We start from the raw sequence: 15224 nt of genomic DNA, 5'->3' as shown, positions 1-15224 counted from the left end.
AAAAAAAAAAAAAGATAATTGAATCAGCCATTTGCTAGCAGTAGGCACTCAGATCCAGTGTACTTTCCAAGGAGGGGAGTAGAGGTTTGAGGCTTGGCCTGACTTGGGCAGGGTCCTGTGTATGGGCCTGAGTGCTGGCAGCTAATCTTTCCATGCATCACAGGCAGTATACTGGGTGCTCGACCTTGTAGCTACAGGTCCTGGCAGGATGCCACCTGGAGCTTCCAGTTTTTGGCCATTGGCAAGAGCTGGCAGCCTCTAGTCCCCAGGGCTAGATTGAGTGGTGCTTAAGGATGCAGAGCCCAGACTGTCTTCTTGAAGGATTCTCCAAGCCTCTGGAACCCTCATTTGGCACTGGGGTACCCAGGCTATGTGTGGATCTGATGAGTGCCTAGCAGAATGTCTGATACAGGGCCTGCGGTAGGTCGTGAATGTGGAATTTGCTTCTTACTTGGAACTCTAATTTTACTGTTCATAATATGTGAGCCCTCTTGAACCTTTCCATGGGGTCCTGGCACCTTTTGTGAGTGCCCAGCACCTTCCCTGGAATTGCTCTGGCCCATCTGAAGACAGCTAGTCTAGAGCCCTGTTCTTACGCCTAACCTGATGCTGTGGTCCCAGGTCCCACTAGACTCTGGCTTGTGGCTACATAACCTCTCTGAGCACCAGTGCTGACATAGTAGGGGATCTAGAGTGAGTGTGGGACTGCTAAGAGTACTCTTCTCTTGGTAGTCCAGATGCTTGTGTTGGGTAAATAGGTGGGCCAGTGAGGTTCCTTGCCTTGGGTGGCCTAAAGTCAGGACTACCTGGAGGCAGGTTCCACTGGGCAGTGCTGTGCCTAGGCTCAAGCCCCAGAATGGCTAGCCAGCCAGCATAGCATGTCCATCATCCCCAGGAAAGACCCAGACAGTGCTATCTTAAGTTTTGGGTACTTTGCTAGTGTGCTAGGTGAAAGGTTGGGTTTCAGAACTCAGGTCTGGGAGCATTCCTGCAAGTACGGCTTTGGGAGTCCTTTATTCACTCAGGTAGCTGTGCATACAGGGTCTCCCTTGTCTAGGGGCAGGGGCTGGCTGCTATCCTCCAGAAGGTGGTCAGTTCAGCTCACCAGCCCTGCCCTAGACTGAGGGATGGGGCGGCCAGGAAAAAAACACTTAAATGTGAGGGGAGAAGCCAGAGGGGGACCAGCAGAATGGGAAGAGGGGTCGGTGCAGTTTTCATCCTTTTTTTTTGGTCATTTTGAGACAGGGTTCCCCTGTAGACCCAGCTGGCCTGGAACTCACAGAGATGCACCTGCCTCTGCCTCCCAAGTGCTGGGATTAAAGGCGTGTGCCACTACACCATCTTCATCTTTTAAAAAACAAAGTGCTAAGTAGATGCACAAGAAACATAGTAAATTAAATTCTTTGCCTGGATCTGTGCCTACCTGTGTCCCAGCTAGCATCCCTGTATGTTCAGTCCCTGCTCCCCTCCTCCCTTTTTGTTCTTTGGGAAGTCCAGATCCACCCCCAGGTGGGAGTCCTGGGTCAGACTGTCTTTGTAGTTTTTAGCATCTGTGAAAGGTGACCCCAGTTTGTTCAGACTTTGGATCACACACCCCACAAGCAGCCCTGCTCTCAATTGCAGCATCTGCCATTCAGGGAGAGCTCCTGTGAGTTTTATACATCTCAGCCCTTAGCTGCAGGGCAACCTGAGAGAGTCCAGGATCCTAACCTTATGGGCAGGTTACTGTAATGCTGTGAGCATTTGGGGTTTATTTATTTATTTATTTATTTATTTATTTTGGTCTTTTTGAGACAGGGTCTCCCTGCAGCCCCAGCTATCCTGGAACTCACTATGTAGACCAGACTGGCCTTGAACTCACAGAGATCCACCTGCCTCTGCCTCCCAAGTGCTGGGATTAAAGGTGTGCGCCACCACGCCCGGCTGTGGGGTTTAATTTAAAAAAAAAAAAAATATTTTATTTACTTTTTTTTTGTACGTGTATGAGTGTATTGCCTGCATGTATGTGAGTGCACCCATGTTGTGCATTGCAGTGGAGGTCAGAAGTGGGCATCGGATTCCCCTGGAACTGGAGTTAAGGATGGTTCATAGCCGCCATGTGGGTGCTAGGAATCGAACCTGGGTCCTCTGTAAGAGCAGTCAGTGCTCTTAACTGCTGAGCCATCTCTCTAGTCCCCTGTTTGTTTTATCTATTTTTATTTTGTGTGTATGAGTATGTTGCCTGCATGTATATATCTGTGTCATGCAGTGCCTGTGAAGGTCAGAAGAGAGTGTCAGATTCCCCTGGAATTGGAGTTGAGGATGGTTGTTAGCTGCCATGTGGATGCTGGGGATTGAATCTGGGTCCTCTGCAAGAGCAGGCAGTGCTCTCGACCACTGACCATCTCTCCAGTATTTGGGGTTTAGACATTCTGCATACAGGGATGATAGACTCAGGACCTGCAAAGTGCTAGTGTACTGCGAAGGTCCTTAAGCTTAGCACTGGCCTGTCCTAGGTAGAAAGGCAGGATAGAAAACTTAGCTCCTCATTATCCCAGTGCCTTTACACTTGCTGTTCTCTGAAGGGGGAGGCATGGTGGCCCTGTCTATGAGGTCTTATGAAACCAGAGTGGCTCTGTGGTACCACTTCCCTGCAGGGTTCTCTCACAACTGTTCTATATTTTGGGAGATTTTTATCCCTCTGTAGACCTCCTCATTGGCCACTGCTTTGGAGGGGCCTAAAGTGCATGCAAGTGTCTGTCTCACTCCTGTGCCACCACTGGTGATCAGTACTGGTTATAGCAGAAGTTAGGGGACTCCAGAATATAGGAGTACAGACATCCACAGGTAGGGCAGGGTGGCTGTGGTGACCATGGAGTCTGACAACATGAAGGATAATCATGGCAGGGGTCTCCATGTCATCCGAGGGTGGTGCTTCCTCTGAAGTGGAGTGGTTTTTTTGTTGTTGTTTTTTGTCTTTTTGAGACAGGGTCTCCCTGTAGCCCCAGCTGTCCTGGAACTCACTATGTAGACCAGGCTGTCCTTGAACTCACTGAGATCCACCTGTCTTTGCCTCCCAAATGCTTGAAGTAGAGTGTATTATCTGGGCAGCACTTGTGGGGAACTGGGTGTCACTGGGCAGCATCTCCTATGAATGTATGGCATGTCATCTAAGGGACCTTCCTATAGGTGTCACCTGGGGAAGATTGCTGAAATCCCTAGCCCCCAGCCAAGCTGTGATTTCAGACCCCAGATATGTCACACGTGAAGCTCATGCAAGGCTGATTGACTGGATACCTGGGAACTTGGGGCCTCCTACAATTGTCTATCAATTGTCTATTCTCTTCAGACATGGCCTTCCTATGTCAGAGGCTCTGACAGACATTCATTTCTCCCCCTACAGAAAGATATGGCCCTGAAGCCACATGAGCGTAAGGAGAAATGGGAACGACGTCTTGTCAAGAAGCCCAGAGAGTCAGAGAACTGCCCATCCGCTGAGCCAAGTGAAAATAGGCAGCCCTTCGAGGTGGGCAGTCCAGGTCAGGACACGGAACCTGCCTGTGATGAAGGGACCAGGAAGGTGGTCCCATTGCAGCCCTCAAAACAGGTGAGTGTCCTGTGCCCTTCCTTACTTGGGAACTCTGCAGCTGGTTTGCAGCCAGGGCCATATAAGCACCTGGACCCCACCCTTTGGCATCAGGCCTGCCTGGCAGTGTACCCCATCATTGCTGGGTTTGGGATATGGGGTAGACAGGTAGGAGCCAGGCTGGTCACAGAGGTACGGGGACCTGCCTGCCCAGCTGGAGAGGCCTGCCTGGCCAGCTTCCCTAGGAGTGCAGGGGCGTGTGCTGGCCAGGATGGGTGACAGTGCCAAGCTGATAGGCCGGCCCCGTTTCCCACTGCGTCCGTCAGGTTCCGCCGACTCAGTGTCTAGAGACATCTAGTGTGTAAATGGATGTGGGGATTAGGCTCTCACTAAAGGAGGGAAACATTCAGCCAAAGGAGGTCTAGGTATGAGGAGAAACCAAAAAAAATGGGTGTTCCTTTCGGGGAGCCTTCCTGCCCAGATGTGTCAGGGCTGAGACCAGGAAGGGACTGTCAACAGCAGGTGGAAGCTGGGCTGGGCTGCCTGAGTGTTGGTCTGTCCTGGGTCATGACTCAGTGCTGCAGCTGCATTCTTCCTGGGGACTCTTAGCCCTATGCCCACTTTTTGGAGAGAGAATCTTTTCTCAGTACTTGAGGCTCTGCTCTGAGCTCCCTTGGGAATTGGGCTCTGGAGCGGGAGTAGCAAGCATGTCTTGGGCCTGGGCTGGATGGGGGGGGGTCCATGGGCTCACCTGCCCAGGTGGACACATACTCTTTCTTCCATGCAGGTGTGCTCCCCAGAAGGGGGGCCGCTCCCAGACAGCCCCTGGCATCTGAACGGCCCGGCCCAGCACCAGCAGCAGCAACAGCCCAGCCAGTCCAGCCAGCCCCAGGGGCCCCTCCCAGCCCTGGGGCAGCCCTGCCAGCCCCGGCGGCCACCCCTGGGTCAGCGTGCCTGGCCCCAGCGGTCACTTCTAGGCTTGAGACAGCCCTGCCAGCCCCAGCGATCACTTCTGGGCCCTGGTCAGCACCACCGGCCCCAGCATCTGCTTCCAGTCCCAGATCAGCTCAGCCAGGCCCAGCGCTCACACTCGGCTCAGCCTCACAGGCCGCTCTGGGTGCTCCCAGGCCCCAGGCAGCGCTGTCGGCGCCTGAGGTCCATCCTGACTCCATGGCATCGCTACCGCCCACTTCGGTCCCTGTTAACCCCATATCACCTCTGCAGGCCCCTGCGGTCTTTGCTCACCCCTTGTCACCTCTGCCGGTCCCTACTGACCTTGTGGCACTGCTGCCGACCTTTGCGGTCATGGACCACACTGTGTCCCTGTGACCAGCCCTGTAGGGCTGCTTCAGGACAGCGCCGCCAGCCCCCACGGTCTCTGCTAGCCCAGCGCCAGCAGTGCCAACCCCCACGGACACTCCTTACCCTGCAACCACGCCGCCGGTCCACCAGCTGCCTCTCAGGCCAGTGCTGCCGCCCCCGGCGGGCACTCTTAGTCCCACGACAGCACAACCAGCCCCCCCGTAGATCTCTCCTGGGCCAGCCTAGCCGCCCTCGGCGGCGGTCACTGCTGGGCCACAGGCAACCCCAGCAATTAGTTGAAGGACCAGAGCAAACTGGCCCTCCCAAGCCTTCCCTTTTGAGCCCCAGACAGTCACAACAGAAGTGTCCACTTCTGGGCCCAGAGCAGCCCCACCCACCTAGTCAGCCCCTCATGGGCCCAAAGAAGCCCCTGCAGTCACTTCTGGGTCCAGGTCAGCCTCCCAAACCCCAGCCATTACTTCCCCTCCCTGATCGCCCTCCACTTCTGGGGCAGCCAAGTCTGCCTCGCCAGCCTCTTTTGAGGCCCCTGTGTCAGCCAAGGCGGCAGTCCCTGCTGGATCTGGTGCCAGCCCGTCAGACCCGGCCTTCACTCCTGGGCAATCTCTCTAGGCCCCTGAGGTCACGGTGGACTCGATACTCTGCCCCTGGGGTGGCCCGCCAAGCCCCATCTGTGAGTCCTGGAGCTTGAGGCTTGCAGGTACCTCTCTGTATAAATTTGTCATGCTGCTCTTGAGTGGGCTGCACTAATGGGAACTCTCACCCTTCCCAGACTGGCTTGAGGCTTTCTCCAGGTGATCTGGCTGATTGCCATTGTGAACTGAGGCCTTTGCTGTGCCAAGATCCGGCCTCATCCCATCACATCAAAAGGAGACATGAACTCAGCGGCTTTCCATCACCCTACTGTCCCTTACCCCCATGAGTGTCAGGCCTCTTGGTGTTAACAGTACCCTTCATATGTGCTGCTTTGTGATGGACAACTCCGGGGAGAGGGCACACAGCCATCCTAAGGACCTGGAACCTGCTGGGGTCTCTCAGCATCCTTTGGTGCCTCTAAATTGCCAACACTCTCTTTGTATCTCTGAGTCTCTATGCATGTGTCCAAGCGTGAATGGTGTGTGCATGTATGGCTGTGTGGTGGGGTGTCAGCCCAGAGACTCCCCCCCCCACCCAAATATTCCCTGCCCTGAGAAGAATGCAGAATGACTTAGGTGACTTGGGGTCAAAGTATGGGTTTAGCTGGCAGGGTTTCAGGTCACAGTCCCTCTGGCTATGGAATGATTCTGACTTAAACCTGAAGGCCCTCCAGCTATACTGCATGGTACACAAGGGTGGTGACCCTTCCTCCACCCCAGAGGCAATGATAGAACAGCTGGAAGCCCCTCTTCAAGCTATTCTCCATCCTTATCACAACAGTATTCAGCCCTGCTGTCTCCCATTCAGGCACCTTACACTAAAGAGCCATCTCTGGGTCTGCACCTGTCCCACAGCCACCCCACTTGTAGTCAAGGCTCATCCATCTTTGCTCTAGACCTTAGTCTCAGGGCAGCCCCACACTCAGGTCTCCTGGAGTCCCAGTGGCCAGATGGATCCTCTGAAGAGGAGTTGTCCTGAGCATGGAGGACCCTGTGCTTGGAGCCACTGTGTTGTACTGGCTCCCTGGGGCTCTCTGGACTGAGTAGGCCTGAGGCTCCAAGCCACTCACCTTCTTGGCGCTTTACCTGGGTGGTAGGCCACCTCTGTTGACAACTCATCACAGGGAGAAGAACTGAGGGATACCCTGGTTGCGTGCCAAAGCCACCTGCTGATCCCTAACCACCTTTCCCCACTTGCTTGTGGGGTGGCCACCAGTGGGGTTTGTCCTAGGCCCCAATCTCCACACCTGTTCCCCTTGGCCAGGGCAGCTCTGAGCCCTGACAACACTGGGCAGGCCCCTTTCTGGTGCTCACCTACAACCTCTGACCCCAGAATTTGGGGCTTATTTTTCTGATTTAAGAAAATAAAAAGTGCCATGCCATTATTTTTCAGAAAAGTATTGGTGTTTATGATTTAAGTAACAAGTGTTTTTACATATCCAGACTTGTGCTAGACAGAGGCAGCCTGGGAGTTCTGTTCTGCCCTGTGGGTCTAGGGAAGTGCTGTCCTGGCCATGATCCCCACAGAGGAAGTGCTGTGGTACCCAGGTAAAGTCCCCCATTAGCATTCTAAAGGTGCTAGAATCCAGGGCTGGAAGGCAGAGTGGGCCTTAGGGAGTAAGGTGGGCCTTGAGGATCTTCAGCCTTAGGCCTCTTGCCCCTCTGGGCCCTTGTGTTGGTGGTAGCCCTTGGATGCTCCTTAGTTGGGGAAGACATAACTAACAGTGAGCAGGCTAGGGCACTGAGGCTGCTATAGCCAGCTGGGTTTCGAGGACCTGGAACTATAAGATCCTGTGGAAACTTGCTAAGGAATCTGTCTGGGTTCTACTCGAACCTACAGGTGCTTGCAAAACCTGGTCTTAGCCCAGAGAGATAGTTCAGAGGTACTTATACTTGGCCTGAGTTTGATTCCCAGATCCCACAAGGTGGCAGAAGAGAACTAACTCCTGAGAGTTATCTTCCAACCTCCACAGGGGCATGTGGTATCTGTACTCACAAAAGAATATATGCACACACAATTTAAAACAAAAACAAAACTAGCCTTGACCTACATTTATATGAAGAGGTCAGAATCATTAGGACCCCTGGTGGCTAGCTCCTATGAGCTATGTTCTAAGGCTGTCTTGGAAAGCCACTGCTGTGGTGTCCTCAGAAACTGACCTGTTATGTTTCTAAGCAACTGGAGACTCAGGATTTTCTGTGGATTTGGTAGTGTGGTTTTTTAAAAAAATATTTTATTGCCAGGTGGTGGCGCATGCCTTTAATCCCAGCACTCAGGAGGCAGAGGCAGGCAGATCTTTGTGAGTTCGAGGCCAGCCTGGTCTACATAGCGAGTTCCAGGTCAGTTGGGGCTACAGGGAGACCCTGTCTCAAAAAGACGAAAAAAAAAAAATTTTTTTTTATTATTTTTATTTTATGTATGTGACTGTATTGCCTGCATATGTGAAAGTGCATTCGTGTTATGAAATGCCCTCAGAGGTCAGAAGGGTATTGGATCCCCTGGAACTGGAGTTATGGATGGTTGTCAGCCACCATGTGGGTGCTGGGAGTCAAACCTGGGTTCTCTGCAAAAGCAGCCAGCGCTCTTAACTGCTAAACCATCTCCACCTGGATTTGGTAGTTTTGAAATGGACATTAATGTCCTAGCATTCCAGACCTGTCAGTCTGAAGGATACAGCTGTGCAGGCCTGCCATGCCAGGTAGCCAGGGATGTGGGCCCTGAGATGAGTTCGGGTAGCTTGTTCTATAGTGTCCTTGAAGGAGACTTGGGTCTTGACAGCTATAGGGGGCTCTTGGCTCAGCCCAGCATGAAGACTGGGAGTAGACTGAGTCCAGGGTCCAGAAGACTTGCTGGTAATGGGAACCTGGGTACACTGCTGCATTCTGAGTGGACATGCTGCTATTAGGGCCTTCCACACTTACTATGCACCAGGAGGCTTAGTAGAGCCCTCCCTACTATGGACAAGGCACCATCACTAAGGAGGGGTGGAGAGCCTGAAGAGGCCAGTGGGGTCCCCACTGAGCCCATAAACAGAAAGGTGAACCTTGTAACCTCGTGTATTTAGGTGAGTATACAGAAAACAAAGGCAATTTATTGTGACCCTGGGATGGTGGCCAGCCTCTAGTGGGGGCCTGGAGCTAGAAGGGTCCTTGGGTTCATCTACCTGGGCTGAGCCACAATTTGGGGCAGTTCAGGAGAAGGGGTGCAAGCATGGCCCACCTCCAGCAGTGGGGCTCTGTCTGTCCCCAAGGCATGTACATGTGTGTTCACTTGCTCTCACATGAGTACTAAGGCATGTCTGGCTGGACAGATGCTCATGCACACCACATTCTGCCCTCCATGTTAGAGAGGCCACCTGTGGGAGGAAATTGCTGTCCTTTCCAACCTGCTCACCAGATTTCATGGATACCTACTGGTGCCAGAAACTGGTCCTAGCTTGCTAAAAGTTGCCTCATGGAGCCTCAGCTCTGATTGCTAACCCTGTAGATAGCCAGGAGGTATGCCCTAGTAATCTTAGGAGAGGGGTTCTTGGCAAAAACAACAGCCTGTACCTAAGTCAGCCAAGAAAGTGAGGACCATCCAGAAATGGAAGGGCCCAGGGTCTTGGGGGCTTTGAATAGCTTCTCTGGGTGAGAAGAAAGTAGGTGATACGACCTGTCCTAGGATCCCTGTGATTGCCTGTCAGCTGTCCTAGATGGGCCTAGGATCCCAAAGCCCAAATGACAGAGTATGAACCTTGCCAGGGACTGAAATATTACTGATGAGTATCTGCTGCCCGCCTCATTCAGAAGCTGCAGTAATAGGTGGTTGTCCCCAGCAGTTGACAGAAGATTAGGGAAAAGGCCATAGGAGCTGGTTTTCTCGTCTCAGTTTGATGTGGGATGGAATCCAGCGTAGTTGGAGACTGAGAAGGAAGCTAAGTACTAGCGATGTGTGCTGGGTGGGAAGTTGAGGCATTGAAGGTAACTTTCAGCTTCTGACCCAAACATAACTAAGAGGCTTACTGAGATAGGGAAGAAAACTAGAAACAGTTGTGTTCTGGCTTGTTCATAAGGAGGCAAGGGTCCTGGCTGGGCCATTCTGGGCTCTGAGTCATAGGGGAGCACCCCATGGGAGGAGAAAAACACAGAAACCTAGGGAAGCAACAGAGATGAATGAGAATCAACAGATATATTACTCCTGATAACTGCTGTCACTGAGTATGAGAGCCGGTAATTGTGAAACTTGTGTTTTTGTTTAAAACAGTATCTACTGTATCCTAGGGTGACCTTAAACTTGTTATATATGACCTTCAACATAGTTTGCAGACAGCTGGCCTGGAACTGTGTAGACCAGGCTGGCCTAAATCTTAGAGACCTACCTGCCTCTGCTGAGATCAAAGGTATGTGCCACCACGCCTGACCTGATTTTTTTTTTTTAGACGTGGTCTAAGTAGTTCAGGCTGTTCTTAAACTCATGATCCTCTCTCAGTCTCCCAGGTACTAGGATCACAGGTATGTACCACTAGCCTATCACTAATTTCATACTAATTACATGGTGAAATAACACCACTTTGAATATGCAAAGTTAAATGAGATGTTATTAAATTCTGTTCTATCAGTTTTAATGTGACTTCTAGGACATCAAATATTTAGGGCTCACATGCCACTCCTAACAGTGCTGCTGTAAGTTCAGGTACTACCTACACCTGGGTCTACTTCTATGGAAACTCCCAGGAGGCCTTGCAGCTATCCTTACCAAATCCTGGACCAGTAGCAGGTTCTGTAGCATGTATCTTTAATCCTAGCATTCAGAAGACAGAGGCAGTGTGGATCTCTGAGTTCAAGACCAGCTTAGTCTACATGGTGAGTTCTAGGCCAGCCAGGGCTACATAGTGAAACCCTGTCTTTAAAAAAAGGTGGCTATCCTTCCTGTGTGACGTTCCATTCTGACTGGGAAGACACAGAATAAGGAGAGACCATTTTGAATGTTGCATTTGGAGGAGGAGCAAGCACCCTTAAATTGGGGTCAGGGAGGAGCATTCAGTATCCAGGGTACAGGGTGGTAGGAGGCTGCTGAGGCCTCTCTCTAGGGAGCCCTCACATGGAAGGGCTTCAGGGGCTTTCAGCTTAGAGTGACATGATCTAATGTGTGGTTTTAGAATCTTCTGCTGGGGAGGCCAGGACAGCCAGGAGGTCAGGCAGTGCCAGTCAGGAAGCTGTCATCACTCTTTGGGAGAGAGGTGGTAGCAGCTTGAACTTGGTTACCATTCTGTTGACACACTATAGTGGTGACAGTTCTACAGGCAGGACTTGGCTACTGCCCCTGCCCCTCCCCAGCAAGTGGGCCTGTCCAGACAGAATGATGCCATCCCCAGGCACTTGCTCACACAGCTACTGTCCATAAGACCTTGCTGGGGATGTGTCTGCTAAGTAGGGTCTTAACCAGCATACCTCTTATCAGCTGTAGTCCATCCCCATTCACCAATCTGTCTGTCCACCTGTCCATGTATCCAACCATGTATCTACCCATTTATGTATCTATCTGTCCATATTTATATAACCATCCATCTACCTACTCATCCATCCACCTGCCTGTCCGTCTACCACCTACCCATCTGTTTACTTACCCATCCGAATCCCAGAAGGATTTAGAGAAGCTTGAGGGTGGCAAGCACTCACCTTCCACAACACTCCTGGGTATGGAAACAATTACTCCCAAACATTGCCCGAGCTCCTCTTCACTGGGCCTACTACATTGTAGAGAAACCAGCCAGCAATCTGATTTTTAGAAATTTATTTTATATGTATAAGTATGGTTTTTCGTTTGTTTTTTGGGTGGGTTTTTTTTTTTTTTTTTTTTTTTGTCTTTTTGAGACAGGATCTACCTGTAGCCCCCAGCTGGCCTGGAGCTCACCATGTAGACTGCCTGCCTCCGCCTCCCGAGTAGTGGGAGTAAAGGCAAAGGCGCCTGCAACTGGCTTTGTGTGTGAGTGTTTTGACTGCTTGTATGTAAATCTGCCTATGTTGTGCAGTTCACACGGAGACCAGAAGAGGGCATCAGATCCCCTAGAACTGGAGTTAGGGACAGTTGTTAGCCTCCTTGTGGGTGCTGAAAACTGAACTTGGGTCCTCTGTAAGAGCAGCCAGTGCTCTTAACTGAGTTACCTCTCCAGCCCCAGCAATCTGTTAACTAATGAGCTTTGCATAGCGGTGACAGAATACCTGAGGTAAAGAGCTTGTAAAGAGAACAGGTTTATCTTGGCTCAGTGTTTCAGAGGTTTCAGGCAGGTTTCTTGGACTTGTTGCTTTGGACCTGTAGCCAGGCAGCACATCGTGGTGTTCAGGAAACAATAGAAACTGGCAACCTGCCCTTCAGGAGCACACCTCCAATGATAGGACTTCCCCCTACTAAGTCCCACCTTCTAGAAATTCTATCACTGTTCAGTAGTGCCACAGGCTGAAGCTTTTAGCACATGGGCCTTGAGGGATGTTCCAGATCTAAACAGCACTGTCCCATCTCATTTGCCCAGGGAGCCACAGGAGCCTAATGAATCTTTTGTCTTGCATCTGCCTGGGCTTGCATCTGTGAGCCTTCCCTAGGCTGTCCATCATCCCCTTTGCAGATGAGACTACTCCTCAAGGCAGGGCTAGGTTGTACTTTCTTTCCCCATCTAGTATTATGAGTAAAAGATAACCCAGCAAAAACATAGATTACTAGCATAATGCCGAGAACAGGTAGGTGCTTGGAGCTGTGCCAGTAACTGGAGCAGAGTTCCTGCCCTTGAGGTACCTGGAGGATGGGGAATAGTAGAAAACAATGTTTTAGTGCCAAATATAGTAGAGAAGGAAGCAAGGATGGGTGTGTGTGTCTTAGGGCCAGGTGGATCCCCTCCTGGCTAGGAGAGTTCAGCTCTAAGGAGAGGGGACTATATGGAAGTGTCAGTTCTGGGACTAGGACCTGGACTCTTGTGGAAGGGAAGGATGGAGTTGTATCAGTACTGCTCAATGCGTGAAAAGTGCTGTGGGAGGCAGGGGTCAGCCAGGCCTGGAGACACAAACCGAAAGGTGGGTTTCATTGCTGTGCTGGGTGAAGTTCTAGAGCATGGAAGGGCACTGAAGGCAGGGACAGTAAATCTGGGACCCTGTGGGTCCAGAAGGAACTATCTGGAGGAGAGGGATGACTAGCCAGGGACAGCATTATCCACACTTTACTGTATCAGCACCTGTTCCAGATCTCTGGGAAGCCAGGGCTCAAGCCTGACAGTGAATGAGAACCATGAGGTAGGGAACAGAGTGCCTCAGAGATGGTCACAGCTCAGTCCCTTCCAGTTTAATCTTTTTTTTTTTTTTTGCGGGGGGGGGGTCTTTTTGAGACAGAGGACAGGGTCTCCTTGTAGCCCCAGCTGTCCTGGAACTCATTATGTAGACCAGGCTGGCCTTGAACTCACAAAGATCTGCCTGCCTCTGCCTCCCAAGTGCTGGGATTAAAGGCATGCACCACCACACCTGGCCCCAGCTTAATCTTTTTAAAAATTATTTTTATTGTCCGGGTGTGATAGCACACACCTTTAATCCAGCATTCAGGAGGCAGAGGCAGGTAGATCTCTTGAGTTCAAGCCCAGCCTGGTCTACATAGCAAATTCTAGGCCAGCTGGGACTACAGGGAGATCCTGTCTCAAAAAGACCAAAAAAAATTTTATTTTATTTTATTTTATTTTGTTTTATTTTATGTGTATGAGTGTTTTGCTTGCATGTATGTAAGTGTACCTGTATCATGCAGTGTCCACAGAGGCCAGAAAAGATCCCTTGGAACTGGAGTTAGGGACAGTTGTTAGCCATCTTGTGGGTGCTGGGTCCTCTGCAAGAGCAACCAGTGCTCTTAACAGCTGAGCCATCTTTCCAGCACCCCCTTTTAGTATAGTCTTGCTCTTTTGGAGTCTAGGTACAGCCCTGTGAGACCTGAGTCAGGGTTAGTGTGAATATAGGCCCCTGGCTCAGCTCACTGGGGGAGGGCAACAGTCACCTGGGGAGCTTGGGCTAGTACTAAGTGGACCCAGGATGTGCCATATCTGGGGAACCCACAGAGTCTTTCAGATGGCCTTTGTCTGCAAGAGGACCAGAAATTAGTGACCTGAAGTTAGGGTGTGGGAGCAGGGGTCAATTTCCTAGGAAGAATAGATGTAGGAAGTGGCTAAAGGGCTAGAGTATGGGCACAATGCACAGGATGCACTGTGCACACAGGATATGCTACATATATGGGACCATTCACATATATCCAAGATGTGCTGTGCGTACTAGATGCACCGTGCACACAGGGACATACATTCACACAGAAAGTGCCATACATATAGAATATGAGCGCATGGAACGTATCCGTTTAGGATGCCCTATATATACAGGGTGAATATAGAATGTCATACATAAGAGGTACCTATGATATCCAGGAGTATCATAATTGCATGTGACACACACTGTCTACATAGGATGGCTGGGTTTATAGCAGCCTGTGTTTGGTTTCTGCAGAAGTGTCTTGGGGCCAGGGGGAGAGACACTGGTTCCTGTTTCCTGTTGTAATCATGCTCTTTACGTTGAGGGCGTGGGGAGACCTGACCGCTCTTGGTTTTCTCTGGCCTATTCTGGGCCTGGTATGCCTGAGGGAGCTACTGCGCCTTGCAAAGATTTCTCAGGACCTGCAGCAGAATGCCAGGCAGCAGTCCTACCCACCACCCTTGATCCAGGAAATAGGCTGCCCACCCCTTGTCCCCACAGTTGCAAATGCACTGATCGGGTAGGCTGTAGCTAGTAGGTGTGTCCAGGTGTGAAACAGTTTGACAGGGTGTGTTTCCCTGGGAGGTCTGGCTTGTGTGAGACTGACCAGGCTTCCATGTACACCTATGTCCTGCACTGCTACAGGGTCACTTCTGTTCCTACTTTTTTTTCCTCCTATGTATATGATGAGCCTAAATAATGGGACTCTGGAGACCAGTGAGCCTTGTGTGCCCCTTCAAGGTGCTCTTAGAACATGAATGTAAGGTGTCTAGGAAACAGTTTGGGTATAGACACTTAGTAGTGCACATAAGTTTCCTCAACAAGTTGGGGCATGTACATTGTGGCATGTGTCTCTGTGCTTTCTCTCTAGGCCTGTGTCCTGGTGTACTTTCTGTCTTCTACAAGTGAGAAGGGACACTTTGGGTCCTCCATCTTCTGCTTGGCAGCAGATGACTTATAGGGCCTAACCTCTGGACAGGCCAGCCCTGTGCCCAAACCCCCAGTGGGTCTGAGTACCAGAATAGAACCATGTGTTTCTTATCCAGGATGGCAGTGTGATTGAACACCATCCCTAGAGGCAGTCACTTCCTCTATGTACAACCTGGGGTGGGGTAGAGGGTGGGTTCCTGCTACTGAAGCCACCATATTCTTGGCTCCTAGAGCCTTTCCCAACGTGTTGGTCTGGTTGCCCTATTTAGGGGTGTGTCAGCTAACAGAAACTGATTGCTGACTGTTCAGGAAAGTCACAAGCTGTTGAACTGTTAGTAGCTTAAGGCAGCCCCCGGTGTGAACATTTACCCTGTAGAATTTGGCAGGCATTCCTGAGGGCCTCCCTCTCTTATAAAGCTGGTTTACTACGCAAAGCTGGTTGTGCTCTGGTCCTGGTAATGGAGTGAGTCACAGCTTCTTCCACCATGCCCCCCTGTCTGCTCAAGGAGTGTCAACTAAGGTGT

At 51.1% G+C, this 15224-nt stretch overlaps 1 protein-coding gene across 1 annotated transcript in view; it reads left to right on the top strand.

Moving 5' to 3' along the window:
* Fbrsl1 (fibrosin like 1) overlaps positions 1–15224 on the top strand; it is a gene marked incomplete at its 5' end in the record, with an annotated part of 84705 nt that overhangs the window by 12676 nt on the left and 56805 nt on the right. The window contains one exon of the mRNA XM_029556464.1: positions 3383–3586. Coding sequence (XP_029412324.1) covers positions 3383–3586 — 204 coding nt within the window. The remainder of the gene's footprint in view (positions 1–3382; positions 3587–15224) is intronic.

The sequence above is a fragment of the Nannospalax galili genome, unplaced genomic scaffold (assembly GCF_000622305.1).
Source record: "Nannospalax galili isolate Female #2095 unplaced genomic scaffold, S.galili_v1.0 scaffold566, whole genome shotgun sequence".
NCBI classification, from domain to species: domain Eukaryota; kingdom Metazoa; phylum Chordata; class Mammalia; order Rodentia; family Spalacidae; genus Nannospalax; species Nannospalax galili.
Note: the sequence above shows the minus strand (reverse complement) of the source record. Positions and strands in the feature narration are given on the sequence as shown.